At 40.8% G+C, this 22,057-nt stretch overlaps 1 protein-coding gene across 3 annotated transcripts in view; it reads right to left on the bottom strand.

Moving 5' to 3' along the window:
• Positions 1-22,057, bottom strand: part of LOC146797818 (SPARC-related modular calcium-binding protein 1-like) — a 485,550-nt gene that overhangs the window by 81,806 nt on the left and 381,687 nt on the right. For all 3 annotated transcript variants that reach the window (XM_085627669.1, XM_085627670.1, XM_085627673.1), the window contains one exon: positions 4,403-4,480. In XM_085627669.1, coding sequence (XP_085483795.1) covers positions 4,403-4,480 — 78 coding nt within the window. The remainder of the gene's footprint in view (positions 1-4,402; positions 4,481-22,057) is intronic.

Raw genomic sequence — 22,057 nt, 5'->3', positions numbered from 1 at the left:
CGACCGCCCTCGCCGGTGGTCGAGAGAGCGGGGACGACATGCTCGGCCGCCATCAAGACACCACCGTCACCCCGGTCATAGACGGCCTGACTCGGGGAAGAGAAGCAGGCGCCAGGATCAGGGAAAAAAGGCGCCATTGAGAAGATGCTACCGATGCGGGTACGACTTCCCTCATATCGGAGCGTGCCCGGCCCTGGGACAGAAGTGCCACAAGTGTGGTCGCAACAACCATTTTGAGACCATGTGCGGCGACTATCGCCGGGAGAAGGAAAAAGCCTCCACGAGGTCACCAAGAGGTGAGACACGCCGCCACCACGCGCGGGCGGTACGCGACCGCCGGAAGTCCTCCTCCAAATCCTCCCAGTCGAGCAGGGAGTCACGGTCGTCAAGATGGTCTAGAAGATCACCGTCAAGAGACTCCGAATCACCGTCGAGTGAACACGAATACTCTGTAGAGTATGCAAACATGATTGCCGATCCCGATCAGCTCAAAAAATACCCTCGGCTGGACATTTGCGTTGGCACGCATCCCACAAAGTTCGTGATGGACAGCGGGGCATCCCTCAACTACATCCCAGTGACTGAGTATCAGAAAATGAACCCTCGGCCTCGGCTCGATCCCGCACATGTGCGTGTCTACACCTGGATGTCCAGGAAGCCGCTCCCTTGCCTGGGGAAGTTTTCAACGACGCTCAGGCACCGGACAACATCCATTCCGGCCGTGATTCACGTCATCGAGGGACCGGAAGCTGACTGTCTCCTCAGTCTGCCAACCGCTGAACGGTTGAAACTGGTGGAAATCCTGTACCGCGTTACTGGTGAAAATGACACCGTGCACAAGTTCCCTAAACTGTTTTCTGGACTCGGGAAAATGAACAGAGGTCAGATCCGCCTCCACATAAATGACAAGGTCCGCCCGGTTGCCCAACACCCGCGGAAGGTCCCGTTCCACCTTCAGCAAGCGGTGGAGGATGAGCTACAAGACCTGCTGGACGCCGGCATCATCGAACGGACGGAGGGCGCCACACCATGGGTATCTCCTGTCGTGATCGTCCCAAAGAAAGGCACACCCGGGAAAGTGCGACTCTGTGTGGACATGAGAATGCCCAACACCGCCATTGAGAGAGAACGCCATCCCGGACCTCACCTAAGTGATATGATTGCCGCCCTCAATGGGGCGAGGGTGTTTTCCAAACTGGACTTAAACAAAGGCTATCATCAACTGGAACTGCACGAGAGCTCCCGCTATATCACAACGTTTGCAACGCACCTCGGGTTGTTCAGGTACAAGAGACTGAATTTCGGCATTTCATCAGCCGCTGAAATATTCCAAGAAGCGATCCGGCAAACGATACATCACATCCCCAATACGCTGAACTACAGCGATGACATTCTAGTCTATGGGGCGACGCTCCAGGCCCACGACACGGCTCTAGATAGGGTTTGCCATGCTCTCCTGGAGGCTAACCTCACGCTCAACAAGGAGAAATGCGAGTTCCATCAGTCGCAACTGAAATTCTTTGGCCACATCTTTTCAGGAGCCGGAATGCAACCAGATCCTGCCAAAGTGAGTACTCTGAACAGCACCAAGAGTCCACTTGACGTCAGTGACGTGCGATCCTTCCTCGGCATGGCGAGTTACTGCTCGAGGTATATCAAGGACTATGCCACAATAAGCCACCCACTTCGCACGCTCACCAAGCAAGGACAGGCTTTTGAGTGGACTCCCGAATGCGAGCATGCCTTTCAGGCCATCAAGAGTGCGGTAGGCTCGGTGGAAAGCCTGGCCTATTTCAGCCCAGATCGCAAGACTGAAATCACAGTGGACGCAAGCCCCGTCGGGCTAGGAGCCATCCTGGCTCAATATGACCAGGACACAGACCACCGCCACATTGTGGCACACGCCAGCCGGAGCCTTTCCGACACGGAGAAAGCCTATTCCCAGCCAGAAAAGGAGAGCCTTGCGGTGGTGTGGGCGTGTGAGCACTTCCATGTGTTCATCTACGGGAAGCATTTCACCATGGTAACAGACCACCAAGCCCTCGTCACCATCTATGGCAACCCCCGGTCCAAGATGCCACCCCGCATCGAGAGGTGGGGACTCCGTCTGCAAGAATACACATTCACGATCGTGCACAAGCCAGGGAAGGCTGCCAACCCGGCTGACTATATGTCGCGCCACCCAGAAGACTCTCAGCGAGACACGCCGTCCATGGCAGACGAGTATGTCCATTTTGTGGTGGACCAAGCGCGGCCACCGGCGGTCCCCCTGGAGGCCATCCTGGACGCCACCCAGCAGGACACCATGCTGCAGCAGGTAATCCAAAGGGTCCGAACGAACAGATGGCGGCACGAAGAGGTGGAGGACGAAAAAGGTGACACCACAAGGCGTCAGGAGTGGCAAGCGTTCCGGAATGTGTGCGAAGAACTATCCGTCACATCTGATGGCCTACTGCTGCGAGACGTTCGAATTGTGATACCCCAACAACTGAGACAGGGAGTCGTCAACCTGGCACACGAAAGTCATCGAGGAGTAGTCACGACGAAAAGAGCGCTTCGGGAACGTGTCTGGTTCCCCTTCCTAGACAAGATGGTAGAGCACACCCTAAAAGACTGCCCGCAGTGCCAAGTGGTAAGGCAAGGGGACCCACCCGCTCCACTCCAGATGACACCCCTGCCACCAGGAGTATGGCAAGAGCTGGCCATGGACTTCTACGGCCCCATGTCATCGGGCAAGTACGTGCTAGTTATAATAGATGAGTACTCAAGGTTTCCCATCGCCCGGTTCGTCCCATCCACCAACGCAGCTGCCACGCTCACCATCCTGGATGAAGTATTTGCAGCCTGGGGTCTACCCGCGGAGGTGAAAACAGACAATGGGCCTCCGTTCAATGGCCGGGAGTTCAGTGATTTCCTGACGCTCATGAATGTGCGACACCGACGGATCACACCCCTATGGCCGCAGGCCAACGGCACAGCGGAGAGGTTCATGGCCACCTTAAAAAGGACATTCCAACAGGCTGCTCTGGACAAAAGAGACCCGCAGGCGGCCCTCAATGATGTGCTTCGAGCCTACCGGACGACGCCACATGCCACCACGGGCAAATGCCCTGCTACACTCATGCTGGGGCGCCCGGTCCGGACCCGGATACCCACTTGGGAGGGAGCGCTGCGACCCATTTCTCCCAACCGTACTCATCGGGAGGTCGAAGCCACTGACAAAGCTCGCAAGGACACCATGAAAGCGTACGCCGATGGGAGACGGCGGGCCCGCTCTCTCTCGTTCCACGAAGGGGACTGCGTGATCGTCAAACAAGAACAGTCCAAGAAGACAGACAGCAAGTTCAGAGCGGAACCTCTGACGGTCATTCGTCAGAAAGGCACCATGCTGACAGCAGAGTCAGACACCAGGCGGGTAACCCGGAATGTGTCTCACTTTCAGAAGTGTAGCCCGGCTCTGCAAGAGACTCTAGAGTCGCAACATACAACTTCACAAACTCTGCAGCCTGCGACGCAGAGCAAGGGTGACAGTCCAGTGGGGCAGCCACCCGGAACAGAATCTAACACAGTGCCTGAAGGCCGAACACTCCGTCCACGGCAAACGATCTGCCAGCCCAAGCGGCTGATTGAGGAGATGTAACTTTTAGTGACCCCGGTCATTGCTAACAAAGGGGGAGATGTAGAGATGTGGGGTCTAGTGGTTGTATGGGCGGAGCAGGATGGGCGGAGATAGGGGAGGACGAGGGGCGACAGGAAGGGGCGGAGTAGGAGGTCAGGTCGGCAGTTGAGGGAATGACATGCTGGTGTAAGGAATGAAATAAAGAACGAGAATATAGAACCCTCCGTGTCTGTCGTCATTGAGAGTAAAGACACGACACCCAGAGCTCTAGTTATTTGCAGCCGGGCACTGCCCTAATGTTATTGTTTTCTTTGCCAGGTTCCCAGACACTGGCAGGAAAACCCCTTACATTTTACTTGGAGGGCCCATGATTCTGTTTTATGCCACTGGGGCCACTCTAACACACAGCATGGGGTCTTCACGTTCAGCAGAAAAAAGAATCACTCATAGAACAAACATATCTAAGGAGGTGCCAGTAAAAGCGTCTCTCACACGGTTGGCGCAACATGATGAATGATATCACAAGTAATAATAAATAAATGAATGAATAACAAGTGTCTCTCACATTCACAGAGCAGATAAGGCATGCATAGTGACAGTCCATCCATTCTTCACGTACAGAGAATAAACACAGCCTGAACACTTCACAAAACATTCCCTAATCTCACGCAAAGCACTGAAAACCAACACTCCAAGTGTTCTCAACTGGAAGTATTGGAACAGACCCTACGTCTCCTGCCACCCTAGCCACCCAGCAGTGCTCCCCGAATCTCATCTCCTTACCATGTGATCGCTTCAGGGGGTGGCCAGGCTTGAAGTCTGGAATGATGATTGGGATGAGAATGGGCAGCAGGGTTCCTTCTGTAAACCAAAAAAATCGAAAGCACTCAAGAAAAGAGAGAACAACTGGGGGTAGAGAACATGGACGTCAATTCACCAAATGCCAGGGGTAGCATGAGTGACTTCACATGCCCCTTGACCTTCACTTTCACTCACACATATATATAGGACGAGGATGTAGCCCAACTGCTAGAACAGTCGACCTAGAAATTGGGGAACTAGGTTTGAGTCTCGGCAATGATGCTCAACATCCTGTGATTCTGGGCAAATCACTGAATCTAACCGTTCCTAACGAAAATGAATGTGTCCATCTGTACCGAAACTGGTGCTCATGTAAAGCGCTCTGATACCCGATTTCTCGGGTCTAGTTGGCGCTATATAAAACTAAAAAAATAATAATATATATATATGCTTATACATACAGACATATTTCCACATACGCATGCATACATTTAAAAGCATTTTTTACTTACCTCAACTGCCGAAGAGAATCCAACAATGTGTACTCCATTTTTATCAAAGGAATAGCGAATAATGTTCTTGTGCATGTTTGCTAGTGCTTGACATTGTCGCCCTTATTTGTAACACCGGCACATATTTATGACAGTCCACAACATGGTGGCGCTGTCAGTTATTTTTTATTTTTTTTTAAGAGCACATGAGCAAGTGTTTAACAATTCAATACATGATTGAAAAATAATAATAATACCAGGGTACTCAGGCTGTTTTTACGGCATTGGGTCACCTAGGATTCTCAAAACTGTAGCGTTTGTAGGACTGCAATGGTAAGTACGTGTTGTTGGTATTGGTGTCTGGTACTGCTGGAAATAGGGTGCTTAGACGTCCCAGATTTCCCCGGACAGTCTCGTTTTTCACCGTCAGGCCTGGCCCAATGTCACAACATTTTCTTTCATTTTAAATGCAAGTCAATTCATCCTGCAAAGAGGAACTGAAAGGTATACTCTTGTTCAGGCAGGGCAGGAGGAGGCCGGTTGCATGCATGCTGCAGCAGAGGGGAGAGAGAGTAGGAAGGAGGGCTCAGGATAGAGGTACTGCCATAGCTAATGTTATGTAACTGTAACTTATAAATGTGCGTGTATATATATATATATATATATATATATATATATATATATATATATATATATATATATATATATATATATATATATATATATATATATATTACCTACTACCTACTGGCGGTCGCCAGTAGGTAGTTATAGTTAGGACCACGTTTCCATAGGAAATCCGCAACATTCTATTTTGAATAACTTTGGCGCCGGTCGACGAATCCTCGTGAATTTTTCAAAATAGGTGGGGCGCTACGCTCCGCTCCTTCCCTGAAAGTCTCGGGGGGATTCGTCAAGCGGGAACTGAGATAAAAGGGGGGTCCCAAAACGCGTTTTTCCCATGCATTTTTCCATAGGACCTTTAGACACAGCTACAGCCTGAACGGCTGAACAGAATTACTAGAAATTTGGCAGAGAGGTAGTCCTCAGGTCAAGGAAGTGCCTTTTGTAGGTTTGGTGTAAATCTGTTCAGTAGATTCTGAGAAAATAGCCTTTAAATCAATATATATATCTGAGCCAGCTTACGGTGCGCTTACGGTACGCTTACCGTACGCGTACGGTGGCGTGCGCGAGCGCGATTCTGATTGGCTCTTAGATCTTAGTAAACATTCGAATCGGTCGAAACCAGGAAGCGGCGGCCGCCATTTCGTGTGTTTCACTCAGAAAAAAAAGAGTGATAACAAGAAAAGGGGGCAAGGAGGAGAGTTACAGACCCCCTAACATTTGTAAGGGGGTCAAAGAAGGACAGAAAAGTACAAAGAAAACATTTATTGATTTTAAAAAAAATCACGGGGTACGCGTACGGTAAGCGTACGCTAGAAAAAAAAAAGAAAAAAAGAAATGAAAATCAGATTTAAGTGTTTAGATATTAGGGGGCTCTAAAAAGAGCCGTTGTGTTTATTAAGTGATTTTTTAGTGGTACCTACAAGTAAGTACCGATGCAGAGTCTAAGGTTCAAGAGGAAGACTCTGTTCCCTTCATCATTGAAGTGTACACCATCTCCTCTATAAATGTCTTGCATGTCATAACGCAAGTTGTTGTGGTAAATGGAACCCATACCATAGTCACGGAGGAAAGCAGAAACAGATTTGTTGACGTGCTTTCTTGCTTTGTCAATCTGCGGACAGAAATGATTGGACCAGTTCCATTTTTGCCTTTGGCATATGTTAGAAAACACAAAGGCAGTTTTAGGGAAAAGTGAAAACAGTTGTGCAAAGGTCTCCTTCATAAACATTTCCAGACCTACCCCAGTCAAAGTGCCTAGGTCATTGCCACCACAGTGCACTATTATGAGGTCAGGGTGTTGGATGTGCATGAAGGATTTCACCAATGGCATCAATTGGTGCCACTTTAACCCTCTCTGACCAATCCATTTAATGTCTACATTTGGCAAAGCAAGGTCTCTCATCATATCTGTTTTCTCTGCATACTTTTCACTCCAGAAGACATAGCTGTGCCCTACAATCCACACTGTGAACATCTTCAAAGGAGAACTGGATGCACTCAAGAGGTGTCTTTTTTCAGTAGAATGGCAATATGAAAAGAAAGACAGTTTGGAAATGGAGGCATACATATTTTTTTCAAAAAAAAAAGAACTGATTGGCTGTTTCATACCATTCTAGAATAAAAACTAGGCTGTATGTGTAAATTAATAGAAGCATGTTTTGTATTGGTACAGAAAAATGTGTTACCAAAGAACAGTACTATGGATTTGCTGTTAGGTTTGAAAAGTCAAGCACTCTTGCTCTTTGGAATTGAAACATTGTTTGGCGAACTTCTGACCTGACTCCACACAGCAGTGTTCCATGAGCTGTTGCTATGGTAGCAGGCAGAAGTCAAGTTGGGGGAAGGGTACTAGGCAGAAGTCAAGTTGGGGGAAGGGTACTTTTGGAAAAGGGTTGGGTTTTCAACCAATAGAAATGTGTGATTACATTTGAAAAAAAGGGGCAAGCACTGAGATTTGAAACTAACATGTATATGTGTGGAAAAAGAGAGGGAAAGTTTGCCATTATCTGGTTCTGCTGAGAGGAGAGAGGTGTAGAGAACAGAGATCCTGGCTCTGATAATCTGTTGTTTGAGTGCCACATTTCTTTCACAACTAACTAATTTTAAAGGTGAGTTTAGAGTCTGAGAGGGGATGTATATGGTAAATTAAGAAATGAATAATAGAAATGCAATTCTTTTTGTTGAAGTTGTGTTTATTATTTTCTGTTTTGGGAGAAATTTAAATGTGAGGAGCATGTAAAATAATATGGACTATGTTTTCACAATAAATTAAGGTGTACTGGTATAATAAAAGAATAGTTTAAGGGTTTGAGGTTGGACTCAGTAATGCAAATACATTCAGCATCACTAAGGCTGGTTGCCCTTGCTGGAGTGTAGGCAGACACCCAGGTTACAAATGATGCTGGTCTGAAAAAGCAGTTTGGACATGTGCTTTGTAAAAAATCTGAGAAGTGGATTCATAATGTGTCAGTCTGTAAAAGTGTTTATCACTTGCCAAAAAAAAGAGCAGTAAGTGTGCTTTCAAATTGGCAAAGAAATTTCGTTTTGTGACTAATGTGAAAACATGACTCTGTGTGCAAAAAGGAATTACAGGCAGAGATTTATTGCGTATTGCTCTGGTGATTTCACAGTTGCATTAGATGGAAAGGGGGAGACATTTTTTGGTGCAGAAGCAGACTCTTAGCACACAGGTAGCTGCTTACCATGTGGAATCATGCACAGTATTCACAAGCGAGTGGGGTTTGAGGTTTCAGTCAGTAATGCAAATACATTCAGCATCACTAAGGCTGGTTGCCCTTGCTGGAGTGTAGGCAGACACCCAGGTTACAAATGATGCTGGTCTGAAAAAGCAGTTTGGACATGTGCTTTGTAAAAAATCTGAAAAGTGGATTCATAATGTGTCAGTCTGTAAAAGTGTTTATCACTTGCCAAAAAAAAGAGCAGTAAGTGTGCTTTCAAATTGGCAAAGAAATTTCGTTTTGTGACTAATGTGAAAACATGACTCTGTGTGCAAATAGGAATTACAGGCATAGATTTATTGCGTATTGCTCTGGTGATTTCACAGTTGCATTAGATGGAAAGGGGGAGACATTTTTTGGTGCAGATGCAGACTCTTAGCACACAGATAGCTGCTTACCATGTGGAATCATGCACAGTATTCACAAGCGAGTGGGGTTTGAGGTTTCAGTCAGTAATGCAAATACATTCAGCATCACTAAGGCTGGTTGCCCTTGCTGGAGTGTAGGCAGATACCCAGGTTACACATGATGCTGGTCTGAAAAAGCAGTTTGGACATGTGCTCTGTAAAAAATCTGAAAAGTGGATTCATAATGTGTCAGTCTGTAAAAGTGTTTATCACTTGCCAAAAAAAAGAGCAGTAAGTGTGCTTTCAAATTGGCAAAGAAATTTCGTTTTGTGACTAATGTGAAAACATGACTCTGTGTGCAAATAGGAATTACAGGCAGAGATTTATTGCGTATTGCTCTGGTGATTTCACAGTTGCATTAGATGGAAAGGGGGAGACATTTTTTGGTGCAGATGCAGACTCTTAGCACACAGGTAGCTGCTTACCATGTGGAATCATGCACAGTATTCACAAGCGAGTGGGGTTTGAGGTTTCAGTCAGTAATGCAAATACATTCAGCATCACTAAGGCTGGTTGCCCTTGCTGGAGTGTAGGCAGACACCCAGGTTACAAATGATGCTGGTCTGAAAAAGCAGTTTGGACATGTGCTCTGTAAAAAATCTGAAAAGTGGATTCATAATGTGTCAGTCTGTAAAAGTGTTTATCACTTGCCAAAAAAAAGAACAGTAAGTGTGCTTTCAAATTGGCAAAGAAATTTCGTTTTGTGACTAATGTGAAAACATGACTCTGTGTGCAAATAGGAATTACAGGCAGAAATTTATTGCGTATTGCTCTGGTGATTTCACAGTTGCATTAGATGGAAAGGGGGAGACATTTTTTGGTGCAGAAGCAGACTCTTAGCACACAGGTAGCTGCTTACCATGTGGAATCATGCACAGTATTCACAAGCGAGTGGGGTTTGAGGTTTCAGTCAGTAATGCAAATACATTCAGCATCACTAAGGCTGGTTGCCCTTGCTGGAGTGTAGGCAGACACCCAGGTTACAAATGATGCTGGTCTGAAAAAGCAGTTTGGACATGTGCTTTGTAAAAAATCTGAAAAGTGGATTCATAATGTGTCAGTCTGTAAAAGTGTTTATCACTTGCCAAAAAAAGAGCAGTAAGTGTGCTTTCAAATTGGCAAAGAAATTTCGTTTTGTGACTAATGTGAAAACATGACTCTGTGTGCAAATAGGAATTACAGGCAGAGATTTATTGCGTATTTCTCTGGTGATTTCACAGTTGCATTAGATGGAAAGGGGGAGACATTTTTTGGTGCAGATGCAGACTCTTAGCACACAGGTAGCTGCTTACCATGTGGAATCATGCACAGTATTCACAAGCGAGTGGGGTTTGAGGTTTCAGTCAGTAATGCAAATACATTCAGCATCACTAAGGCTGGTTGACCTTGCTGCAGTGTAGGCAGACACCCAGGTTACAAATGATGCTGGTCTGAAAAAGCAGTTTGGACATGTGCTTTGTAAAAAATCTGAAAAGTGGATTCATAATGTGTCAGTCTGTAAAAGTGTTTATCACTTGCCAAAAAAAAGAGCAGTAAGTGTGCTTTCAAATTGGCAAAGACATTTCGTTTTGTGACTAATGTGAAAACAAATGTAGTAATATATTTAAATAAAATAAAGGATTTTTTTTTTAGTTTTTTTCAGGTATTGCTGAAGAGCAGTGAACAAAATTTAAGATGCCTACAAAATCCAGAGCAAAAAAAGAGCAGAAAAAAAACCTATATTTGAAGACAACTGGAGGACCTAAGTTAGTTGAAGATGCTCATGTTGGGAAGAAGAAAAAATCTTCTGGTAAGGAAAAAAAAGATTTTCTAAGGAACATATTCAAAAAAAGGAAAAATGTACAAAATGTCTGTACTGGAAAGAATGATTTGAATCGAAAAGGACAGGAAAAAATTGAGAATTTAGTTAATGCAAATATACCTTCTGCAACTCAAAAGATAAACTTAAACAGAAAAACAGCGTTTAAAGAGATACGTAGAAAAATGTTTCAGAGGAGAGTTATGTCCAATTTGATAAAGGATGTGAAGAAATATAAGCAAAAGGCAAAGTTTTTTAAGAGAAAAAAATAAATTGAAGCCATTGCAGCAAAGGCATTAGCATTAAAAAGGAAACTATTCATTTTAATTTTGAATAGGATGCGTACATTAGACAAAATGGTTAATGTACTGAAATCACATAGCAAAAGGAAAAGAGTAGTGAACAGAACAAACTTTTGTAAAGTGTTTTTAGGAAAATGGATGCATAGTTCAAGTAGTGAACCTTTTTTTAATGAAGAGAGCTATTTTCAAAGTAATAGTTTGCTGCATGCAGTTGACACCAGAGGTCGTGCTTACGAAGTGAAAAATGGTTGCATAATGGAGAAGGAGATAATGGTTCCAAGAGATGAGGTACAAGTGATGGCGGATGAGGCTATGGGGAGACGTCCTAAAGCCCCAGTGTACACTTGGAATTGTAGTAGTATTTGCACTGTGCGTCAGGAATCTATTGATAAATTTCGTGAGTTTCTAAGAGAATATAGCAAAAAAAGTGTGAAACAGAAGATTAAGGTGCTTCAAAGTCTAGATCCATGCAGAGTGAGAGAGAATACTGGTTTGCAGGGTCATTCTCTGGCTTGTCTATCTAGAAAAGTGTGTAATAGTGTTTTCCATCATTTTAGGATGCTGGCTGTTCATCATACTGAAATGAGAAAGTTTGTGAGACGGTTGTATTTTGCTAAAAGTCCAGCAATAAAGTTAGATGAATTGAATAGGGCTCTGTTCCGTGGAACGGTATCAGATGTAGAGAAGGTTGTTGATGAAATTCAGTTTTGTTACTTTGGTCCTGAACAAAACAGTGCAGAGAAGGACACAGTAAATGAGGAAGAAGTGGAAGAAAATGTAGAACCCTCTGTAAGTAAGACATTTAATGATCACATAACAAAATTTGCAATAATCTCTAATGAAAGACCAAATATAACTTGTATTTGTTGCCGCAGAACTCATTATAGAAAACAAACCAGGTATGTTGATCTCTACAGAAAGAGTGAAAATGAAGATAATTATAAGTGGAAGGATTTTGCCACCTATATATTTCTTGAAAATTGTTTTGAATTGGGTGAAGTTCAGCGTATTTGTAAATACTGTTACAACAAGTTAGAGGAAAATAGAATGCCGACCAGAGCTGTACATAATAATTTAGAATTGGATGCTATTCCTGCTGAACTTTCTGAATTAAATACATATGAGTCTATACTCATTCAATGTGTTCATCCGTTCCAGACCATAGTACGTATGGAGCCCAAAACTGGTAAATTACCTCCTTCAGATTTACTGAGAGGTTTAAAAGGTAGAGTGGTGTATTTGCCCTTGGATTTGAAAAAAAATATGGAAACTATTGATGCGGATACTTTGGAAACTGAACCATTAATTATTCTGGTTAATGGTGTACCTACAAAGAATAAGAAGATTTGGCAGGAGCTGGTAGATGTACGGAAAGTACAAAGAGCAAATTTGTATTTGAAAAGGAATAACAAATGGTATGAATCAATTTATATAGAAGAAGAAGAAGAAGAAGATTTACAAGAAGACACAGAAACACCAACTGGACAAATTGAAAAAGTGGACAAGTCAAAGGAAGAAGAAATTTATGAACATTTTAGCATACATCCTCTTCATTCAAAAGAAGTTATGGGAGACAATATTGATCTATTTCAGATGAAGAAAGCAAAAGGAACTCCCGTGAGTGTATGGGAGGAGAGCTTGGAAGCTCGATGTTTTCCCCAGCTGTTTCCTAAAGGAAAAGGAGGACGATACGATGAACGTCCGGAACAGATTCCAGCTTCTGAGTATCGGACTACAAGACTATATGCTGAAGATCCCAGATTTCGACAAAGTATTCCTTATTTGTTCCATCTTTTATTTGAAAGCGACTTGTCTGCACTGTCTTATGCAGTAAATCACATTTTAAAAAGTGGAGTACATTTACAAAATGTGTCTGCTAAGGATTTTATGGAGAAAGTGCAGCACCGAGATGATCATTTGGAAACACAACTGATCAATCTGATGGCTTGTCAGCGTGGGACAAATGAATATTGGTACCGACGCCATGGTGAATTAAAATGCATGTTACGGAATTTAGGAACACCAACATGGTTCCTTACCCTAAGCTGTGCTGAGTACGCTTGGGATGATTTACTGGATTTTCTACGAGAGGCAAATTCAAACATTAAAAACATCGAATACAAAACAGCAGGAGAACTGTGCTCATTGGATCCGGTTAATGTTTGCAGATATTTCAATCATAGATTTGAGACTATGATGTCCTTCATCTGCAATAAAAAAAATCCACCTCTAGGAAAAGTAGTGGATTTCTTTTGGAGAAAAGAGTACCAGGCAAGAGGTGCTCCTCATATTCATATGCTGTTGTGGATCAAGGATGCCCCAAAGTTTGGAACAGATACTGATGAAGCAGTGTTATCTTACATTGAAGAATATGCAACATGTGCTATACCAAAAAGCACAGAAGAGAAAAAGTTAAAGGAGCAAGTTTTACGTTTCCAAAGTCATCGGTCTGGAAAATACTGTCGACGGAAATACAAGAGCAAAGATAAATACTACACTAAATGTCGATTTGGATTTCCTAGACCTGTTCTTTCAAAAGGAAGAGTTAACAGTTTTATGTCAGCTGTGAGACATACTATCACAAGAAAATCACCTAAGAATACCTACAACCTTAAAAGAAAAGAAGAATCAAAAAATATAAATGACTACAACCCAGTGATTTTATCCATGTGGAACGCTAACATGGATATACAGTATGTAGCTGACAATTCCATTGCTGTTGCTCGATATGTAACGTCTTACATTACGAAATCAGAAAAAACAGAATTGAAGGAAATGTGGGAAGAGATTTCTCACGAGAAAACTGTCAGTAAGAAGCTGTACAGTTTCAGTTTGAAGATGTTATCGCATCGAGAAATTGGATCCTACGAATGTTCAGATAGGTTATCTTCTGCAAGTCTCTACTCGAAATCAAGAAGAATAATTTGGGCAAGTTTAGGCCTTGCAGCAATGAGAAATCGGGTACTGAAATCTGTTGGAGAAATTGAATATTTGGCCGAGAATGACCCAGAAAGTACAGATATTTTGAAATCAAACATGTTGGATACATATTACCCAAAGAGAAGTCATCATCTGGAGAACATGTGTCTCTATGAAGTGCTGCAGAACTACATTTATTCACGGAAAGCCGCAGAAGACATCAACAATGGAAAATATAAAGTTATTGGTGAGGAAGGATGTTTGGTGAAGCAAACAAAAGGAAGTTTGATAAATCACCGGAAGCTGAGTTGCGACACTACTGACAAAAAGGAATTTTACTACTTGGCTCTTTTACAGCTGTTTAAACCATGGCGTACAGAGGATGAACTACTGGGAGAATTTCAAAGCTATGAAGATTCATTTAATGCTTGCAAAGACAGCATACAATGCAGAACATTCACAACTTATCTGCAAATGTTAAATGAAGAAATTGAACAGGAAACTACAATTGCAGCAGAAATAGCTAGAGACAGTTCTCAGGACAGCCAAAGTTCAGGAACACTCAGTCAAGATCCCCTAGGACAACCAATCGTTGAAAATGAAGCATCAATAGCCATGAATGAAGTGGAAACAGCTATGAATCAAGCTCAAGAAGAATTTATAGACTTACAAAATTTGGAAAGACAACTGAATCAAGAGCAGCAACAAATTTATGAAGAGATCAGAAACAAAATTGATCACGGATTTCTACATGAAAAAAAAGAGTGCTCATGCACATCATTTCATCCAATCAGGATGTATGTAAGCGGACAAGCTGGAACTGGAAAAAGTTTCCTTATAAAAGTCATCAGAAGCTACCTACAGCAAAAAACGGATTCTACTTTGTCTTGTGTGGTTACTGCTCCAACTGGGTTAGCAGCATATAACATAAAAGGAATCACTTTACATCGTTTGCTAATGTTACCAGTGGAGCATGAGAACAAAATACAATACAACAAGCTAACTGGAGAAGCATGCTTGGAAGTTTCAAGAGTATTGAAGAAGATGCAAGTTCTCATTATTGATGAGGTGAGCATGGTATCGAACTTAATGCTTGCCTTTGTGCATTTAAGAATGCATCAAATTCTGAAGTCAGACTATGACGTGTTATTTGGAGGAAAACACGTCATAGTTTTTGGAGATCTTTTGCAACTTACTCCAGTTAAAGGACAACCAGTGTTTAATACTGTGACACGTGAAGACACGAAGAAGTCATTGGGAAGCATCGGTAATGCAAATATTTGGTCCTTCTTTGAGTACAAGGAACTTACAACTAATATGAGGCAAGCAAACGATGAAGAATATGGAAGTATTCTGAAAGATATCAGGATTGGACTACTCACAGAAGCTGGCAAAAAAGCATTACAGACTCGGCTGCTACATAATTTATTTCCAAAGGAAGAAATAGTTGCAGAGAAGATATACAAGAACATTGCAGAAAACAAAAGTGTAATCTGCTTAATGCCAACTCTACGTGAGTGCTCAATATTCAATGAGGAGCTTTTGAAATTGGAAAAGGAAGATATCAGGAAATTGGAAGCAGTGGACAAAATTGAGGATGGAAGAATTACTGTCACATTAACAGGCACACTGAAAAATAAATTGGATTCACTAGAGAAGAAGATTTCCAAAACAGCTGGATTAGAAAAAAATCTATATGTTTGCATGAACTGTAGAGTATTTTTAAGGAGAAATTTGGATGTTGAAAAAGGTTTAGTTAATGGAGCTATGGGAAGAGTTGTGGGTTTTATTAATTATCAGAAAAAAGATGGAATTGAATGTTTAAAAATAAAATTTGATCAGATAGAAGAAGTTAAAGATATTTGTCGTTGTACAGTTCGTTTCATGCTTGTGAAAGACTTATATGTACGTAGGAAGCAGTTTCCGTTTTCTCTAGCATATGCTGTAACTATTCACAAGTCTCAAGGATTGACTGTAGATTGTGCATTTGTGAACATTGGTTCAACTATGTTCAAAGAAGGTATGGCATATGTTGCTTTGTCACGAGTGAAAACATTATCAGGTTTATTCATGATAGACTTTGATGATTCAAAAGTTAGTGCTGATACAAACTGTGTAAAGGAGTATAATAGATTAAGAAGAAGCTATGCTCCTCATTTAGGTCAGTATCCTGTGTTGGAGAAACGTGTAGTTTCTCGTAAAAGGAGAAATGAGAATATCTGTAATGAAGATGTAGAGAGGAGGAAAAAAAAGAGGAGTGATGTAATTGCAAGCAAAAAGAATAAGGAAAATGAAGAACAGGTTGTAGGATGTCATTTTGAAAATAGCTCTGGTGTCAACTGCTACGCTAATGTAGTGCTGAATGTTGCATTTTATCTGGAAAGTTTGCAAGAGCAGATAATAGTAAATCAGGGAAAAAGATTCTGTACTGTGCTGAGTCTCCTTTTTGAAAAGCTGAGTAATGATAAAACTCAAATAGAAAGTGCTACTGAAATTAGAAAACTTTTAGATGTATGTTCAGGACGAACACAGTTTTCTCAAAATGTACAGCAAGATGCACAGGAATTCTTGATGTATTTTCTTCAGGTACTGGAAGAGGAAGGGGTACAAATACAAAATATGTTTGGTCTCTCTTATAAATGGGAACATAGTTGTGAAAACTGTTATAATATATGTGGCTCTAATGTTGATTCTGAAAGGTTTATTTATTTAACATTGCCAGAGAGTAAAACAGTCACTTTTGCTAAATTAGTTAAAGATGCTAATCATAGCATGCAATGCAGTGAGTATAAATCTGACATGTTTTCAACATTAATTTTAAAGGAATACAGACAGTATGTAATTTTAATGATGCAACGATGTAGAGCTGATGGTTCAAAATTGGATACTTTAATAAAGAAGTTTACAGGACAGCAATTATCAATTTCAGGAAAAACTTTTGTAACAGTTGCAATAATTTTCCATGATGGACCTACTGTAACTTCTGGTCATTACACAGTTTATCTTAAATGTGAAAAAGGCTGGACACTGTGTAATGATTCCCAATTGATTTTTAAGCAATGTTTGCCTTTTGATTTAGCAAATTCCTATCTAATCTTCCTGAAACCTAAATTTTAGAGAGATTTGACAACATCTGGAGAAAACAATTTTACCATTTTATTGGATTACCATTTGGAATTTACAAATAAAAAGATTGAACAAATTATCATTTGGCCTAATGGAAAGGTAACCAATTGTAATGTGGAATTTTTCCATTTTTTAAGGAAATTTTGGAAAACCAAAAATTTAGAAAAAATCGGTAACATCTGCACAATTTAAATTTTGGAATGTTATTGGATTGCCATTGGAAATTTTTTCAAAAAAGATTTTTAAAATTACTATTTGGCCATGCGGAAAAGTAAACAATTCTATTGTGGACTTATTTAATTATTAATTAATCTTTCGGAAACCAAAATGTTACAGAGAAACGGTGACATCTGTACAATTTAAACTTTTGTTTTTTATTGGATTACCATTGGAAATTAAACAAAAAAATAATTTTAAAATTACTATTTGGCCTAAAGGAAATGGAACCAGATGTATTGTGGAGTTATTTGACATATATTATTGTGATTATACTTCTGAAACAAAAATATCAGACGGTATTTTAAAGAAATAAGTATAGATATTAGATGATATTTTTTTAGAATATTATGCATTTCTTTAAAGTTATGTTTATGAAAAAAGAGATTCTGGGCTTTTTTAAAAACAATCTTTGAGATTGTTAATTTTTTTTTGCCTGCTGTTAAATGATGAATGCAATTGCTTTCACAATTTATAGTGAAATGCAATATTTTCTGAAAACAGCAAAAAAAAGGCAAAAATATTTTTTGAAAAATATGTAAATATGTGTACTGTATTATTAAATGTTTTATTAAATATTAATACTTTTTTCTTTTTTTTCAGATTGAGATAGAAAATTTTCGAAAACTATAACCATTTAAAAAGCAATTAAAAATAAATTAAATGAATAAATCTTTTTTTGAGTGGCTATGGTAAGTCAATAATGTCATGGTCCCTTTTTTCCACTTCTCTACAATCACATTTGCAGTTTTTAATTGTAGTCTCTCAAGGACCTTGTAATGTGATAATTGATTTTTAGTGTTTTTAAAAAAAAAAAAAAAAATTACGCGTACCGTACGCGTACGGTAAAAAAAAATAAAAAAAGTTTTTTAAAAAATATATAAAAAATAGATGAAAGGTAAGGTTGGCTCTTAAAAGAGCCGTTGTGTTCATGCAGGGACAGAGGAAAGAAAGATTGGGAATATTAGACGGTACGACAAGTGTGCTGATCTATTTTACTGTTCACTAGGGAAACAATGGTCTCCCTATAAGTAATTAGATCGTGACAATGGGCGCACCGTACTTCAACCCTCGCAAACCGAGGGTTAATTTCCAGAGGACCAGAAAAAGGAGATGCTCCCCCCACAGATGAAGGGCTCACCTGACCTGCAGAAGAAGGACTCGGCTCTGCAGATGATGGTCCAGGCTGAGCTGCTGTGGATGTGCTTGGTTGATTTACTGAAGGGTTACCTTCAGTAAGTCGAGCATGTGTCCTTCTGTGTACATCCTTAAGGTGTCTCATCATGGTGTGATTCCCAAAGGAATACTTCTTGTCAGGATTACCTCTTGAAAGTACACGCTTACACAGCTTGCAAGTCACTAAGGGTGCATTTACCTTTTGCTGGCCTTCTGGAAAAGTAAAATAATCCCATACGTAAGAGGTCTTTTGTTTCCTCGCTCTCTGCCTCAAGGTAGTGCTGCTAGCCTCACTCTCAGAAGGGCTCTGCTGTTCTGCCATCGTATCACAAAGACAACCCAGCTCCTTCTCCTAAGGGATCACAAGCAGAAATGAGGGGAATGGGTGTGGTGTAGGAGAGTTCTAGAACTGAAAGTAGTTTCAACCAATCAAAAGTTGTGTTTCATGATCACATGACCTACCGTACGCTTACGGTACGCTTACGGTGCGCTTACGGCAAAAGTACGCATGCGCGTAAAAAAGACACGCGCTTGCGCGCATGCGCTTAACAGTCACTCCCCGACACTTCCGCGTAACGTGCGCGTGTAGCGTACACGCGTACGCGTCCCACGCGGAGGACGCGCGGCTACGCAAATTGCGTAACTATACGCAAACAGCGTAGATAAATTACGGACGTTGCGTAAACCGTACGCTTACCGTAAGCTTACGGTACGCGTACTAAAAAAAAAATAAAAAAAAAAGGAAAAAATGTATTGCTAATAAATTTTACATGTTTATTTTATAAAATATATTAAAAAAAACATATTATAGAATTTTAAAAATTTAACCATAGTCTTTAAAAAAGGATAGAAAATTAAAATAAAAATATGTAAAAAAAAATAGAAGAAAAAAAAAAATTAGCATTTAAAAAACCTTGCAAATTCACTGAAAAAACCATGGGTTTCACACACGTTATAGTTAGGAATTAGCATTTAAAAAACCTTGCAAATTCACTGAAAAAACCATGGGTTTCACACACGTTATAGTTAGGAATTAGCATTTAAAAAACCTTAGAAATTCAATGAAAAAACCAAAGGTTTCACACATGTTATAGTTAGCTGGACATTTCTCGCGCGCCCGCAATGCACTACTGATGACGTCACATATTACATCACTCATGACATGGTCAGTGACATCACTCATGACATCACTGATGACATCTCAAATGACATCACTGATGACATTATCCTTGTGACAGAGTGGTAGACCTCCTCTCACCCTAATATAACCTTTGATACAAACATTCAAAAATAGACACTAAAATTTTCAAAACAATGGACATACCAATAACAGTTACAACAACCTATTCAGTAATTCTAAGATCCACATACACATCCACTCATCCACCAACAATCCTATACAGTCACTCATACATGTACTCACACATCATATGTACTCATACACCTAAACATCCTGTAACACAATCCCACTCATCCATAGAGTTACTCACACACATAGTCACTCATGCTAATAAAGAAACAAACATCCATTTACTTGCATATACAGTTATACACACACCAGCACACTTACTTTAACAGAAACTTACACATACTTAGTCTTTTTAACAATCACTTATAGAAACACATACTTATTCATACAGGAACTCTTCCAATCTCTCACTCTCACATATACTCACTTATAAACAACAATAGTCACATATACTAGTTTAAAACATATGTAGTTACTTATGAAGACACTATTGAGACAGTCATTCACTCACTAACACACCCATGCACACACTCATCCACCCATACAGTCCTGCACACATGCTGACTTCAACACATACAAACAGTGAGTCACTCATTCATGCACCTATGCACTACATAATGCCCCCCACTGCACCATGAAGACACTCAGACTGATACTCAAAAAACCAACTAATAACCTATATAGACACCCATGTAGCTACTCACCAACCCATGCAGCCACTTATACACAAAGTGAGAGACTGATACAGGTATTTACACATTTAAACATTACTCACTAAGCCATGTATTCACTAAGATACACTTAATCAGTCAGTTATACAATCAATTTTTCAGAAACAAATCATCAATTTAGACACTTATATACCCATTTATTCTTCCATCGACCTTGAGATATACATATATAAAACATATTTAATTTTCAGAAAAACACACATTCACTGGATGATGTCATCAGTGATGTCATTTGAGATGTCATCAGTGATGTCATGAGTGATGTCACTGACCATGTCATGAGTGATGTAATATGTGACGTCATCAGTAGTGCATTGCGGGCGCGCGAGTTATAGTTAGCTGAACTAACTATAACGGGGGAATTTCATTGGTTTTTTACGAGTGAAATGTCCAGCTAACTATAACATGTGTGAAACCTTTGGTTTTTTCATTGAATATATATATATATATATATATATATATATATATATATATATATATATATATATATATATATATATATATATATATATATATATATATATATATATATATATATATGAGAAGAAAAGGGTGCCCCCGTTTTGAGAAGCACTCGCAGGAAGCACTCGAAGTTCAGGGAAGGATTCTCATTCACCGCGCCACCTTACGCGTTTCGGGCAACGCCCTTCGTCAGAGGTATGCTGTGCGCGGCTCACCAAACACATGACTCCAGGTATTTTCCCTCTTTTATTTCATTTACTGAACACGACTCAGGTGAGTGTATCCAAAGCATTATGGGACTTGGAGTTCAAACATTCAAACCCAGGTGGGCTGTTGGTGAGACACTTATATACCCATTTATTCTTCCATCGACCTTGAGATATACATATATAAAACATATTTAATTTTCAGAAAAACACACATTCACTGGATGATGTCATCAGTGATGTCATTTGAGATGTCATCAGTGATGTCATGAGTGATGTCACTGACCATGTCATGAGTGATGTAATATGTGACGTCATCAGTAGTGCATTGCGGGCGCGCGAGTTATAGTTAGCTGAACTAACTATAACGGGGGAATTTCATTGGTTTTTTACGAGTGAAATGTCCAGCTAACTATAACATGTGTGAAACCTTTGGTTTTTTCATTGAATATATATATATATATATATATATATATATATATATATATATATATATATATATATATATATATATATATATATATATATATATATATATATGAGAAGAAAAGGGTGCCCCCGTTTTGAGAAGCACTCGCAGGAAGCACTCGTAGTTCAGGGAAGGCTTCTCATTCACCGCGCCACCTTACGCGTTTCGGGCAACGCCCTTCGTCAGAGGTATGCTGTGCGCGGCTCACCAAACACATGACTCCAGGTATTTTCCCTCTTTTATTTCATTTACTGAACACGACTCAGGTGAGTGTATCCAAAGCATTATGGGACTTGGAGTTCAAACATTCAAACCCAGGTGGGCTGTTGGTGAGATACGAGTCACAGTTCTTTACAGCACGATGATCGCACTTTTGAATCCTTCTCCCTCCTCCTGCTCCTTGCCGCTATCGTTTCCAATGCCGGCGGAACCAAACTGCATGGCGGTGCTCCTCCCGACCTGGGCTTGGCCGTATATATGAGAAGAAAAGGGTGCCCCCGTTTTGAGAAGCACTCGCAGGAAGCACTCGTAGTTCAGGGAAGGCTTCTGCATTCACCGCGCCACCTTACGCGTTTCGGGCAACGCCCTTCGTCAGAGGTATGCTGTGCGCGGCTCACCAAACACATGACTCCAGGTATTTTCCCTCTTTTATTTCATTTACTGAACACGACTCAGGTGAGTGTATCCAAAGCATTATGGGACTTGGAGTTCAAACATTCA

The sequence above is a fragment of the Triturus cristatus genome, chromosome 9 (genome assembly GCF_964204655.1).
Source record: "Triturus cristatus chromosome 9, aTriCri1.1, whole genome shotgun sequence".
In the NCBI taxonomy this organism is placed as follows: Eukaryota; Metazoa; Chordata; class Amphibia; order Caudata; family Salamandridae; genus Triturus; species Triturus cristatus.
The sequence above is the reverse complement of the archived record's forward strand: the minus strand, read 5'-3'. Positions and strand labels throughout refer to the sequence as shown.